Source organism: Macaca mulatta, chromosome 12, assembly GCF_049350105.2.
Source record: "Macaca mulatta isolate MMU2019108-1 chromosome 12, T2T-MMU8v2.0, whole genome shotgun sequence".
NCBI lineage: Eukaryota > Metazoa > Chordata > Mammalia > Primates > Cercopithecidae > Macaca > Macaca mulatta.
Genome location: NC_133417.1, coordinates 108936797 through 108952305, shown reverse-complemented (window position 1 = coordinate 108952305; position 15509 = coordinate 108936797). Strand labels below are relative to the sequence as shown.

The following is a 15509-nucleotide window of genomic DNA, read 5'->3' as shown; positions in this document are numbered from 1 at the left end:
TTCTAGTTACGAGAACTGTGCGCTGCTCAAAGTGCTAGATGTATTATCCTCCTCATCATCGTCACTGGGAACTTAAAGAATTTTAAATCTAAGAAAATGCATTTTGGCCGATTATAAAAGGAAACTAATTTATTAATATTGGTATTGCAGCAGTTTCTGTGGTGACTCCAGGATTCATGTTGGAACTCATTCAATTCAGGTAGATAGAGTAATTACAATTCACATTTATCTTGCAAGCCAAGCACGGACTGAGCTAAGCCCTTCACATGGATTATTTCATTTTACCTCACAATGACCTTGAGGTGAGGTTTCTTATTATTCCCACTTTACAGATAAGGAAACTGAGATTTAGAGAGTTTAAATTGTAGCCTAAGCTTAGCTAGTGAGAATTGGCCCTGTGATAGGAACACAGGCGGCCTAAATTCAGAGCTTCCAGAACCAATCTACTTACAGCAGCTTTCTTAAATTTAAAAAAAAAAAAAAAGAAAGAAACTATATATAAGTTAAAAATTCTTGCCGGGCATGGTGGCTCATGCCTGTAATCCTAGCACTTTGGGAGGCAGAGGCAGGTGGATTGCTTGAGCTCAGGAGTTCAAGACCAGCCTGGGCAACATAGTGAAACCCCGTCTCAATTAAAAAATAATAATAATAATAGTAATAATAATAATAATAAATTCTTGAGACACTATCAACTAATAGCTAGAGAAACATCACTTGTTTCCAAGGGACTTTTGTTAAGATACTATATTGTAGTCTGAGAATCATTGATTTTCAAAATAACACATTGCCCTATTATAGCAAAACTACACTTCAAATGTTCAAATTTCACACATTGTTAGAAATTTAAAATAAACTAAGCCAGTCGAAAGACCTCAAAAAATATTTAGAGAAAGTAAGAAATTAAAATTGTTTACCTGTTACTTGAATTGAGGGGAGTAAGTTGAGAGCCAAGAGCAGCCTGAGCATCTTTGTCCTGACGATGGGCTAGGGTTCCAGCCCCTCCTCCCCGAGGAACCCGAAGTGTGAGGGGAACTGAAAGACGCACCTGCCAAGGCCTGAGAGTCTCCGTCATCCACGGCCACCACCACCGCCACCATCCCCTTAAGGCACATGATCAAGGCACTTAAACCACAAGGCATCCTGACTGCAGCATTTCACACAGGATATAACATTGTTTTGATGACTTTAGACTTTTACTTCTATTTTTAAAGACTTTTTTGTCACTGAAAAATAGTCGGTCACTACATGATGGGCTTATGGGAATTATTCTTCACTGATAGATATCAAGAGTTGTGGAAAAGGGGTGCTTGAAATCCAGCAGAGATTAAAGGGGAGACAAAGTGTTCTTAAGAAAGAACAGGCCGGGTGCAGTGGCTCACACCTGTAATCCCAGCAATTTGGGAGGCCAAAGCAGGTGGATCACTTGAGGCCAGGAGGTCAAGACAAGCCTGGCCAACATGGTGAAACCCCGTCTCCACTGAAAATACGAAAAATTAGCCAGGCATGGTGGCGGGCACCTGTAATCCCAGCTACCAGGGAGGCTAAGGCAGGAGAATCGCTCGAACCCAGGAGGTGGAGGCTGCTATGAGCCAAGATCATGCCACTGCACTATAGCCAGGGCAACAGAATAAGAAAAGAAAGACAGAAAGAGAGAAAAAAAAGAAAAGAAAAGAGGTAGGAAGAAAGGAAGGAAGAGAGGGAGGGATGGAGGGAGGGAGGGAGGGAGGAAGGAAGGAAGGAAGATGGAAAGAACGAGAGAGAGAGGGAGGGAGGGAAAGAAGGAAGAAGGAAGGAAGGAAGGAAGGAAGGAAGGAAGGAAGGAAGGAAGGAAGGAAGGAAGGAAGGAAGGAAAGAAGGAAAGGGAGAGAGAGAAAGAGAGAGAGAAAGAATAAAGTCTCTCGCAGAGGAGAGATTTTCATAGGATGGGGACAGGTTGTGTCAAAAAGACAATGGTAAAAATTCTATTGAGGAATTGGGAAACATCCACATAAATGTTTAAAGGAGTTACAAATATTAGAAATACAACATTTGTGTGGAACATAAGGTAGCCCTCTGGAGCATTTAGCACACAGTGCTTGATTTATGTCAAGCCTCCTCCAACTCACTTCTAAGAACTTTGCAAAACCCATTCTACTTGCAAGCAGCCAGCCAGCTGAATATCTGGGGGAGGTTCCCTAAGCAAAGGGAAAGTCAAAACAACATTCTTTGTTCTTAGCGGGATGCTAAGACAACCAAAAGCCCCTGCGTCTCATGCTCTCTATGTCCCTCAAGGTTAAGTAATAGGGCACAAAAGGAGGCTCTGTAGCAGGATTTCTGAGACTCATAACCACCCCTCTGCACCCCTCTTCCCAGGCCCTTTGCAGAGAGGGTTATTCCACCAGCACAGCCAAATGCTCTCTTCTTCCGGCACCTACGTCAGTATCTTGTACTCAATGACTTCTTCAAAACTTTTCCAGTAATTTTTTTCTTCTTTTTGATAATTTAAGCTTTGTCTAATTATTCTAGTTGGGGATTTTGTGTTTGTGGGTTATTTTAAAAGATAACTTGTATCGCTTTTTATTCTAACTATAAAAGCAAGACATATTTCATAGAGAATGTTTAGAAAAATTATAAGCATTAAAACAAGATTCATCCATAATCTTACCACCCTAATATAAACACTGCTAATATTCTGGTCCACTGCCTTGCATCTGTTTGTCTATTAAGATTTTTACATCTTTAATATCATGTTTTACTTACAGTTTTCATCAGATATGTACTATTATTTGTTATATCTTGAACATTTTCCCACGTCATTTAAGTATCTTTATAAACATTATTTGTAACTGATGCATAATATTCCATTCTATAATTATATCATAAATTGTTTAACAAACCCCTAGTGTTGTTACCTTTTTTTTCTTTGCTATTTTAAAATGCTAGAGTCAACCTCTTTGATGACCTAGCTGTAAGAGGAGGCAGGCTTCATGTCCCTCCCTCCTGATCTGATAAATGACAGATCAAAAGTGTTTCCTCTCCTGGTAGACCTTCTTTGTTCACACTTCAATTTTGCCACAAACACAGTCTTTGTGAACCCCCCTTACTAGCACATCTTTTGATCCTTTGGAGAAATTTGTCCTTGGAAATGATTCATTCACACTTCTGAACTGTAGGTAAGTGACAAAGCCATGCCCTGAGTCCTGGAGAAGATTCACTTCTGGAATTTGACTCAGCCTTCCTGGCTCTGATCCTCTATCCAGTTAGGGGAACCCATGCCTTACCCAGGGCCTGAAGTCTATCTGGGGAAAATTTACAGATGGTAAGGTGACCTTTCCTAAAAGGTCATCCCTATTCTAGAGCCACCAAACTACCCAGATCTTAGAACAAGAGGCTCTGAGACTCGTTATACATACCAAGAATATATACAGTAGAAACATAGGTGCCCAGTAGTTTTCCATAATCAACAACAAAAGGCTAAGGAGTGAGTTAATAACTGTCTTCAAGCATGTTAAAGATGACTACATAGCATCTAGTTAATACTACGTAAATAGTAGTAATCAGGTCAAACTTCGCTGAAAAAGAAACAGTTCACTCATCTGGTCTAACTCCTTTATCTTGCAGAGAAGGAAGCTGCAGCCCACAGAGGTCAGCTGACTTATACGAATTCACAAAGCAATAATTAAATATTATTGGCCTTATTATTTGACCAGCCATATTTGATTTTCATTTCATAGAATAAAAAGAAACACAAACTTTGACATTTGCCTTCCTTTGTTTTAACATGTATGACACTAAAGAAGCAAACCATTTCATTAGAATCCTTTCACATTTGCTTTTGAAATCCAATGGCATTCACATATACCAAGAGGTAGAAATTACAGAAATAACATAAGGACCTTAAATCCAGCAATACACAGGACACTGAGACCCTACAACATTTTCGGTAAAAATAATAGCATTTCCATACCAAGAACTTTACATTCCAGATCTCATTTAATACACAACCTGTGAGGAAGATTATTATTATCCCCATTTTACAGATGAGCAAACTGATCTGAGGGGGGTTAAGAATTATCAGAACAAAAGAATGTCATTTTTCACAGAATTTGCAAAAGCAATCCTAAAACTCGTGTGGAATCCAAAAAGAGCTGAATAGCCAAAGCAATCCTAAGCAAAAAGAACAAAGCTTTGAGGTGTCACATTACCTAACTTCAAATTATATGATAAGATTATAGTAACCAAAACAGCGTGGTACTAGTATAAAAACAAATACATAGAACAATGGAACAGAATAGAGAACCCAGAGATAAAGCCACTTTACCTACAACCAACTGATCTTCAACAAAGTTAACAAAAACATATGCTAGGGAGAGGACTCCCTATTCAATAAATGGTGCTGGGAAAATTGGCTAACTATATACAGAAGAATGAAATGGGGCCCATACCTCTCACCATATACAAAAATTGACTCAATATGCATTAAAGCCCTCAATGTAAGACCTGAAACTATAAAAACTCCAGAAGAAAACCAAGAAAAAACTCTTCTTGGCAGATGTAAATCTGCCAAGGCAAAGAATTTATGAACAAGTCCTCAGAAGCAAAGGCAACAAAATAGACACATGAGACTTAAATAAACTAAAAAGCTTCTGCACAGCACAAGAAACAATCAACAGAGTAAGCAGACAACCTGTAGAATGGGAAAAATATTTGCAAACTATATTTTCTGACAAAAGGCTGATAACCAGAATCTACAAGGAACTGAAACAATTCAACAAGAAAAAAACAACCCCATTAAAAAGTAGGAAGAGGACATGAACAGACATTTTCCTTTCTTTTTGTTTTTTTAAATTTACTTCAATTTCTGGGATACATGTGCAGAACATGCAAGTTTGTTACATAGGTATATATGTGCCATGGTGGTTTGCTGCACCTATCAACCCATCATCTAGGTTTTAAGCCCCATACGTATTAAGTATTTGTGCTAATGCTCTCCCTCCCCTTGCCCCCCACCCCCTGACAGGTCCCAGTGTGTGATGTTCCCCTCCCTGTGTCCATGTGTTCTCATTGTTCAACTCCCACTTATGAGTGAGAACATGCGGTGTTTGGTTTTCTGCTCCTGTGTTAGTTTGCTGAGAATGATGGCTTCCAGCTTCATCCATGTCCCTGCAAAGGACATGAACTCATTCTTTTTAATGGCTGCATAGTATTCCATAGTATATATTTGCCATATTTTCTTTATCTAGTCTATCATTGATGGACATTTGGGTTGGTTCCAAGTCTTTGCTATTGTAAATAGTGCTGCAATAAATATACGTGTGCATGTCTTTATAGTAGAATGATTTATAATCCTTTGGGTATATACCCAGTAATGAGTTTGCTGGGTCAAATGGTATTTCTGGTTCTCGATCCTTGAGGAATCAACACACTGTCTTCCACAATGGTTGAACTAATTGACATTCCCACCAACAGTGTAGAAGAGTTCCTATTTCTCCACAGCCTCGCCAGCATCTGTTGTTTCCTGACATTTTAATAATCTCCATTCTAACCGGCATGAGATGGTATCTCATTGTGGTTTTGATTTGCATTTCTCTAATGATCAGTGATGATGAGCTTTTTTTCAGGTTTGTTGGCTGCACAAATGTCTTCTTTTGAGAAGTGTCTGTTCATATCCTTTGCCCACTTTTTATGGGGTTGTTTGTTCTTTTCTTGTAAATTTGTTTAATTTCCTTGTAGATTCTGGATATTAGACCTTTGTCAGATGGATAGATGGCAAAAATTTCTCCCATTTTGTAGTTTGTTTGTTCACTCATGGTAGTTTCTTTTGCTGTGCAGAAGCTCTTCAGTTTAATTAGATTCCATTTGTCAATTTTGACTTTTGTTGCCATTGTTTTTGGTGTTTTAGTCATGAAGTCTTTGCCCATGCTTATGTCCTGAATGGTACTGCCTTGGTTTTCTTCTAGGATTTTTATGGTTTTAGATTTTACATTTAAATCTTTAATCCACCTTAAGCTAATATTTGTATAAGCTGTAAGGAAGGGGACCAGTTTCAGTTTTCTGCATATGGCTAGCCAGTTTTCCCAGCACCATTTATTAAATAGGGAATCCTTTCCCCATTGCTTGTTTTTGTCAGGTTTGTCAAAGATCAGATAGTTGTAGATGTGTGGTGTTGTTTCTGAGGTTTCTGTTTTGTTCCATTGTTCTATATATATGTTTTGGTACCAGTACCATGCTGTTTTGGTTACTATAGCCTTATGGAATAGTTTGAAGTCAGGTAGCAGGATGCCTCCAGCTTTGTTGTTTTTGCTTAGGATCCTCTTGGCTATATAGGCTCTTTTTTGGTTCCATATGAAATTTAAAGTAGTTTTTTCTAATTCTGCAAAGAAAGTCAATGGTAGCTTGATGGTGATAGCATTGAATCTATAAATTACTTTGGACCATATGGCCATTTTCATGGTACTGATTCTTCCTATTCATGAGCATGGAATGTTTTTCCATTTGTTTGTGTCCTCTCTTATTTCCTTGATCAGCAGTTTGTAGTTCTCCTTGAAGAGGCCCTTCACGTCCCTTGTATGCTGTATTCCTAAGTATCTTATTCTCTTTGTAGCAATTGTGAATGGGAGTTCACTCATGATTTGGCTACTTGTCTATTAGTGGTGTATAGAAATGCTTGTGATTTTTGCCTATTGATTTTGTATCCTGAGACTTGGTTGAAGTTGCTTATCAGAAGGAGTTTTTGGGCTGAAACAATGGACATGAACTCATTCTTTTTTATGGCTGCATAGTATTCTATAGTATATATGTGCGATCTCAGCTCACTGCAACTTCCACCTCCTGGGTTCAAGCAATTCTCCTGCCTCAGCCTCCCAGGCAGCTGGGATTACAGGCAAGCACCACCACACCCAGCTAATTTTTGTATTTTTAGTAGAGATGGGCTTTCTCCATGTTGGTCTGGCTTGTCTCGAACTCCCAACCTCAGGTGATCTGCCTGCCTCAGCCTCCCAAAGTGCTGGGATTACAGGCATGAGCCACCACACCCAGCCCATACACGTGCCATAGTTTCTTTATCCAGTCTATCATTGATGAGCATTTGGGTTGGTTCCAAGTCTTTGCTGTTGTAAACAGTGCTGTAATAAACATACATGTGCATGTCTTTATAGTAGAATGATTTATAATCCTTTGGGTATATACCCGGTAATGGGTTTGCTGGATCAAATGGTATTTCTGGTTCTAGATCCTTGAGGAATTGGCACACAGTCTTCTACAATGGTTGAACTAATTTACATTCCCACCAACAGTGTAAAAGACTTCCTATTTCTCCACAGCCTCGCCAGCATTTGTTGTTTCCTGACTTTTTAATAATCACCATTCTAACTGGCATGAGATGGTTTTCTAAATATACAGTCTAAATATACAGTTTTCTAAGTATACAGATAGGTTTTCTAAATATACGGTCATGTCATCTGCAAACAGAGACAATTTGACTTCCTCTCTTGCTATTTGAATACCCTTTGTTTCTTTCTCTTGCCTGATTGCCCTGGCCAGAAGTTCCAGTACTATGTTGAATAGGAGTGGTGAAAGAGGGCATCCTTGTCTTGTTCTGATTTTCAAAGGGAATGCTTCCAGCTTTTGCCCATTCAGTATGATATTGGCTATAGTTTTGTCATAAATAGCTCTTATTATTTTGAGATATGTTCCATCAAGACCTAGTTTATTGAGAGTTTTTAGCATGAAGGGGTGTTGAATTTTATCAAAGGCTTTTTCTGCATCTATTGAGATAATCATGTGGTTTCTGTCATTGGTTCTGTTTATGTGATGGATTACATTTACTGATTTACGTATGTTGAACCAGCCTTGCATCCCAAGGATGAAGTCGACTTGATCATGGTGGATAAGCTTTTTGATGTGCTGCTGGATTCGGTTTGCCAGTATTTTATTGAGGATTTTGGCATCAATGTTCATCAAGGATATTTGCTTGAAATTTTCTTTTTTTGTTGTGTCTCTGCCAGGTTTTGGTATCAGGATGATGCTGGCCTCATAAAATGAGTTAGGGAGGAATCCCTCCTTTTCTATTGTTTGGAATAGTTTCAGAAGAAATGGTACCGGCTCCTCTTTTTACCTCTGGTAGAATTCAGCTGTGACTCTGTCTGGTCCTGGGCTTTTTTTGGTTGGTAGGCTATTAATTACTGCCTCTATTTCAGAACTTGTTATTTGTCTATTCAGGGATTCGACTTCTTCCTGGTTTAGTCTTGGGAGGGTGTATGTGTCCAGGAATTTATCCATTTCTTCTAGACTTTCTAGTTTATTTGCATAGAGGTGTTTGTTGTTGTTGTTGTTTTGTTTTTTTGTGTTTTTTTTTAAGACAGAGTCTCACTTTGTTGCCCAGGCTGGAGTGCAGTGGCACGATCTCGGCTCACTGCAAACTCTGCCTCCTGGGTTCACACCATTCTCCTGCCACCATGCCCGGCTAATTTTTTGTGTTTTTAGTAGAGACAGGGTTTCACCATGTTACCCAGTACCCTATTTTTTTGACTGTTAAGTCCTCCAGAAATCTGGGTACTTTCAGTTTCTCCCAGGAGCAGCCCTATATTAAAATTCTGAAAAATTAAAAATCTTAAGAAATACTTCTTGTTATTAAGCCACTGTTAGAGTTTTGGAGAGGGCCCAATAAACAGAACATCCTGGGGAATGATCCAAATGACTGGCAGATGAAAGCCAAAATACCATGTTTGTGATTGGTCAGGTTAGGTTGGAGGAATGGCTTAGTGTGAGGAAGGACCTGTAAATCTACTAGCTGAGCCCAGAATTCATCAGTCTTTCCTACCCAGCCTCAGATGGCATGAAACCATGTCAGGGAGAGTCTATTCCCGGAGGAAAGTAGAGAGTGTTTACTTTTTTTTTTTTCCTTGAGATGGAGTCTTGCTCTGTTGCCGAGGCTAGAGTGCAGTGGTGCAATCTTGGCTCACTGAAACCTGCAGCTCCCGAGTTCAAGCGATTCTCCTGCCTCAGCCTCCCAAGTAGCTGGGCTTACAGGCATCTGCCACAGCGCCCATCTAATTTTTGTATTTTTAGTAGAGATGGGGTTTTGCCATGTTGGCCAGGCTGGTCTCAAACTCCTGGCCTCAAGTGATCTGCCTGCCTCGGCCTCCCAAAGTGCTGGGATTACAGGCGTGAACCACCGTGCCGGCCTAGAGTGTTTGCTTTTTGTGGGCAATTACTCTCCAGGGCAAAGCTAGAAGGATAGAGTCTGGCAAGGGCCCCATGAAGGCAGCTTATGTTCAAGAGGAAGCCAGGTGGGGCTGGGCCACTCATACCTAGTTATTTCTTCAAAACTTAACAGGCTTTTCTGCTGCTTTGGAGCAGAGTGAATTAAGGGCGTTGGAGGGGAATGCCTTTTCTCCACATTTTCTCATTCTTTAATTCATTCAACTTACAGACTTTCAGGAGTTAGCCACACTATTAAACAGATAATTACTAACTTTTACAGATGGAGCACTGAAGCTTGGAAAAGTTAAGGGACCTGCTTAAAGTTACAGAAATTAGTTAATGGCAGAGCTAGGATTCAAATCCAGGCAATGTGGCTCCAGGGCTAGTATTCTTAACTCTTTCCCATGTCACAGGCCAGTGCTGGAGACAGGCCTGTGAGCAAATAATTACAGTGTAAAGAATGAGGTAAGTGCTAATGGAGGGACATACACTGCGCTAAGGGAATGAAGGAAGGAGTGACTAAGGTTTTGTGTAGGACATTTGTGCAATTTCCCTTGCCCACTGCCAGAAATTAACAAAGCAGAGTCTTTTGGGGGTATGCTTTGTTTTACTATACGTGGATGCAGATATAGAGCTCGATTCATGTTGCCTTGCTGCCCCTCCCAAACATAACAACACTTAAAATAATTTGTTCCTGACATCCTGGACCCCCTCCAAGAGTTTGTCCCAGCTTTTGGACAAGGCAGAAACAGGAAAAGGATGTCCTAATGTTCCCTGACCAGAGACCTAAATTGGAATTTGGAATAGTTTTGTAATTTAAATCATTGTTAAGATTTTATTGTCCTGTACTCTGTAGTGTGTGTGTGTGTGTGTGTGTGTGTGTGTGTGTGTGTGAACATTATATATCAGCCACCACACATGTACTATATACAGTCACTAAAATCAACTGTGAGATTCCTTAAATTTTCTATAGTTTGTAGATCTATGTTTAAAAGATACTTTGTTTTTTCATAAAGGAGAATTAATATTTCTCAACTCAAATACTTTTTTTGCTATGACTTAATCATAATTTGGTAGTAATATGTCACAATTTCTGCTAATAACACAAAAACAAACTCACTTCTATGTTTCATTCTCTCTCACTAGAAATTGTTTCCATTTGGCCCCCTATACTGATTCATTTCTCAGCTTATCTTTGAGATATTGAACATCCATACCTTTGGTATTTTTATATTACTTGATATTAGAGCGTCATTGAGTTCATTTGAATAGACTAGACACCATAAACAGGTGCTGTCTGCCATCACCAAGTGATGGCCTATTCATGCCAGGATATTAAGCATATCCTGCAGTTTGGTAAACAGCAGGTGGGATTCTAATCCATTCAGCATGGAGCCCCTCGTTCTTTCCTCTGTAGTGAAGGAAAATCTCTGGGAAGTCCCTGCTCAGGAATTCTCTATAGCTTTAGCAGCCAGTGAGTCTCATTCCAAAACGACCCAAGAAGAGGACTGGATCAATTACCCCCAAGCTTCCTCTCCACATCACCTATTTCTTGAAGTGACCTCAGAAATCCCACAAAAGTTCCAAGTTGCCATGTAGCCCCTTTCTTTTACTTTACTCCTTTGGGGTTTCAGGGTTGGAGAAATCCTCTCTCCTTTCCAAAGCTGAAACTGCCTGGGAGCTTTGAGTCTCTGACTCACTACTAGATTGCTCTCCTATTAGGGCCATAGAGAAGACAGAGTGAGACAAGGCCATTCTCACACCATGGAATAACCTCTGGGGCTTATGGTCATCAAAGCAGATTCTTTGGTCTACAGGAAAAAGGTAACACTCTTAGACCCAGCAGAGGCATCATCAAGGGAGTTTTGCAGGAGGAGGGACAGCCCTGCTCAGGGGTTAGGGGTTAACCAACTGGTCAGGGGTTACCACACAAGTAGCTCTACCCTCACAGCCTTTCCTTGCTTAGGCATACCAGTGTGTCATAATGGTGCAGCTAGTCTGATAAATGGAGCAGTTTTGGAGGGAGGCACACTGCAATAGCTTTGCAACAAAAGAGGCTATGTCTTGTCCATCATTCAAAGGAGTTATCTGAAAATCAACGACTGTAGCAAACCACCAGCTGTCCTCCAGCATCAATTTTTTTTTTTCCTATAGTAACAGAATTCGCAACATGTAGCTGGGAACAGCCATGGCCATATAGGTCTGAGGTCAGCAGAGTTACATGATAGAAGGCACCTGGGTTCCAGACCCTTGGCCTGCCATACTGGTCCTGGACTGCTTAGTTCCAGATTGTTAGATGAGACAAAGGAAACCATCTAGTGTGCTTAAACTGCTATTATTTTAGGTCTCTGTCAAGGAAGTCAAGGTTTATCCTAATTCAGTGACTTTGGATTTCAGCAGAATACAGTCAATGTTAGTTGAGAACATGGCCTCATTACCCCAAGTTACCTGTTTTCAACAGGTAGCCTTACTTCTCTCAGAGATAGGTTCCTGGGACACTCTGTAGTTTCCATTGAGGATGCAGCCTTTTGGGGACTACTATAGAGATGATTTCTCCTGTCTCATCTAAAAATCTGGACCTAAGCAGCACAGGACTGGTATGGCAGCTCAAGGATCTGGAACCCAGGTGTTTTCTATCATGTAAATCTGCCAACCCATATGGCCTGCCTCTTCCCTTTAAGGGTACAACCCAGAAATGGCATCACTTATGCTTACAAAGAGAAAGAAAGGGCTATGATATTAGGCCTCAGAAAAGGGAGTAGAGATCTAGACTTTTCACTTCAACTCAAAAATCCTGCCCAAGACTGACACTTACTCCTTTAAACATTGCCATATTTCTCTGGCACACCCAATGATTGATGTCTGAAAGAGCAGCAGCACTTTCTCAGACATGACTACAGTGTTTAAATGTGTTGCTAGGGCATCTATGGAATTTTCATATTCTATCTCGGGAAAGAAGTCTGATATTTCTTTGATGCTACATTCTTCTTTAGCCAGAAATACAAGGAAACCACTGTTTGCTGTGGCATTTTGGCAGAACTCTGAAGTGTGGTCTGGATCTGGGAACCCACAATCCAAGAATAAGGCACCATTTACGTACAAAATTGTTGAATTTGGATGGAAACTAGGTTCAGCCATACTTGTGAAGCCACTGTCTTGCAGGGTCAAAAAGAGCTTATTTTTCAAGTAAGTGTGTTTCACTGTTTACTGGTGACTACCAAAATAATTATTTCCTGTGTGGGTCAGTAGGAGTGAAGTAATCTCAAGGAAAATGTTCCATTGTGCTTACTGGGCTGGGCAGTGCAGCAGCTCCAGACATTCTCTTAAAGCAACAGTAATTGCGTTGAATGGTAAAGTCTGGTTCATATGCCCCTGGGAGGGAGATTCATTTTTCTCTGATACTTTGAGGATCTTGTCAGAGACAACAGATGTGAATATATACATACATATACACATGAACATATCTGTGGATGTGCTTAGCAGGTTGGTTCATTTAAATAGTTTTATAGATGTTTTAGAAAGATAGTTCTGGCTGGGCGCGGTGGCTCACGCCTGTAATCCTAGCACTTTGGGAGGCCGAGGCAGGTGGATCACGAGGTCAAGAGATCGAGACCATCCTGGCCAACATGGTGAAACCCTGTCTCTACTAAAAATACAAAAATTAGCTGGGTGTGGTGGCACGTGCCTGTAATCCCAGCTACACGGGAGGCTGAGGCAGGAGACTCGTTGAACCCAGGAGGCAGAGGTTGCAGTAAGCCGAGATCTCACCACTGCACTCCAGCCTGGCAACAGAGCGAGAATCCGTCTCAAAAAAAAAAAAAAAAAGAAAAAAAAAGAAAGGTAGTTCTTTATGAGCTACGATAATGTGCTCTGCTTCTCTCAATGTGAAAGTAGAACCTCACCTTGTGCAAGTTGTCATTGGTTTACTTGTCTGTTACAAACCACTTGAGGGCATGCTTTATTTGTCTTTGTCTTCCCAGGCCATACTAATGGGTCTATCACTGAGTAAAATTCTGATTAATCATTTGTTGGATGAATGAATGGCTTGCAGAGGAAGTGAATTGCAGGAAGGTGACTACCACCCAAAAGTTGACTTGTACCATGACACTGACATGAGAGAGTTTGCCAGAAGAAGTGCTTAGCCAGCCAGGATTGGAACATCCTTGAGGTGCCACACTCCATGGTTCCAGAGATTAAACAGCTCTGTGCTTCATATCACCATCTTTCCTGGAATCAGAATTATCCACCCCAGTTGTTAGATTCTGGCACAACAAGTAGGGTGAATTGTGGCAGCTGGATCAACATGTGACAGACAAACTAGGCCAAATGGGATATCACTTCTGGTCCATGAAATGGAGGGATGCTTTTGAATATTCGATACTTCACCCCACTCACTACCTTCCATGACCACTCTCATATAGGAGCAAAGAGCGTACATTGTATATTATAGAAAATATTCCCCTATTATAAGAGGGAATACTCACTATTGATTAATCCACTTACCAAATTTTTGTTGTGTGCCTGCTATGTGCCAAGCGTTGTACTGCTGCTAGAGTACACAGGTGGACAAACAAGATGTGGTTCTTGCCCTTAAGAAGTTCACCCTTTGGCCGGGTGCGATGGCTCATTCCTGTTATCCCAGCACTTTGGGAGGCCAAGGCAGGTGGACCACATAAGGCCGGGAGCTTGAGACCAGCCTGGTCAACATACTGAAACCACATCTCTACTAAAAAACACAAAAATTAACCGGGCATGGTGGCACACGCCTGTAATCCCAGATACTCAGGAGGCTGAGGCATGAGAATCACTTGAACCAAGGAGGCAGAGGTTGCAATGAGCTGAGATTACACCACTGCACTCCAGCCTGGGCAACAGAGTAAGACTCTGTCTCAAAAAAAAAAAAAAAAGAAAAAAAAAAAGTTCAGCCTTTAGTGGAAGAGTCAGACAAACAAAATACATAAAACAATTATGTTTTATGTGGCCAGTTATGAAAAATAAACTAGATATTGAGGTAGGGATGAAATGGAAGTACATAGAGGGGTGAGAAGTAACTGTCAGGAGGAAGGGAAAGGCCTGAGATGAGTAAAGGGGAAGAACACTTTAGAGGAAAAAAACACATGTTAAAGACCCCAGGCCTAAAGTAAATTGGCGTTTCGGAGGATAAAAAACAATGCCCATGAGTCTATAGCAGAGTGAGTGAGGGGGTGAGTGTGTCCTCACTGGCAGAAGTCTTCTAAGGATTTTTGGATCTATTGTCAAGGACATGATACCAAATGGTGGATGCTGACTGTTTGCAGAGCGCTCAGGAAGCTTTACATCATTACCCACAGCAAGAGGTCTGAGCTTGAGTCTGGTCCTCCCACTGCACGTGTAATCTCACATACTACATATTCCACCCTGCTGAGTAATAGTGTGTAGAACGGAATGTTGGATTTTATCTAAAATGTGGGAGTAAAAAAGTACATGTGAAACTGTAGAGTTTATCATTCTGGTCCAGGTATCATGAGGAAAGGAGAAAACCATGGTTGGGAGCGGCCATCCACACCCAACTAGTATTTGGAACTGAAGGCTATAGAGAATTCTGCTACTGAGGTCTACAGTATTATTTGCACTTTCTGCTCCTTGATCTTTCACTGCATATACCATCTGGGAAGTGTCCTTTATGGTTGTCATTAAAATGCTGCCAGATTCCAGTATTGAGACCATAGGGAATGCAGTGGTGTGCATTTGTGTGTTTGTGAGTGTATATGTGTGTGTGTCATCCACGTGTGGGTAGATGAGATGCTAACTGGAACAGGATATACTGACATATTCAGGGGTTCTTAACTAGGTGTCCAATGTAAACTCAGTTGAGAAAAAAATTACACATTCATTTTCATTATCATCTCTAACTGAAATTTAACATTTCAATGATATATTTAAGTAACAAACTACAGTATTTTTTGCAGTACTTGTCACTTTGTCATCAATAGAATCACAGATATTTTCATGTCACATTATAGTTGTTGCAGGTATCTCAAAATATAACTTATGCTTACCACACTTCAAAACTATGGTAGTTATCGACTGGATGCAGAGGCTCATGCCTGTAATCCCAGCACTTTGGGAGGCCGAGGCGGGTGGATCACGAGGTCAGGAGATTGAGACCATCCTGGCTATGGTGAAACCCCATCTCTACTAAAAATAAAAAAAATTAGCCGGGCGTGGTGGCAGGCGCCTGTAGTCCCAGCTACTCGGGAGGCTGAGGCAGGAGAATGGCATGAACCTGGGAGGTGGAGCTTGCAGTGAGCCAAGATCGTGCTACTGCACTCCAGCCTGGGAGACAG

At 40.8% G+C, this 15509-nt stretch overlaps 1 protein-coding gene across 3 annotated transcripts in view; it reads right to left on the bottom strand.

The window, feature by feature from the left end:
* Positions 1-15509, bottom strand: part of CD28 (CD28 molecule) — a 68935-nt gene that overhangs the window by 30730 nt on the left and 22696 nt on the right. The window contains exon 1 of one of the 3 annotated variants that reach the window (XM_015110721.3): positions 1046-1139. The exons of 1 other annotated variant lie outside the window; for it this stretch is intronic. In XM_015110721.3, coding sequence (XP_014966207.1) covers positions 1046-1139 — 94 coding nt within the window. 3 annotated transcript variants of the gene reach the window in all.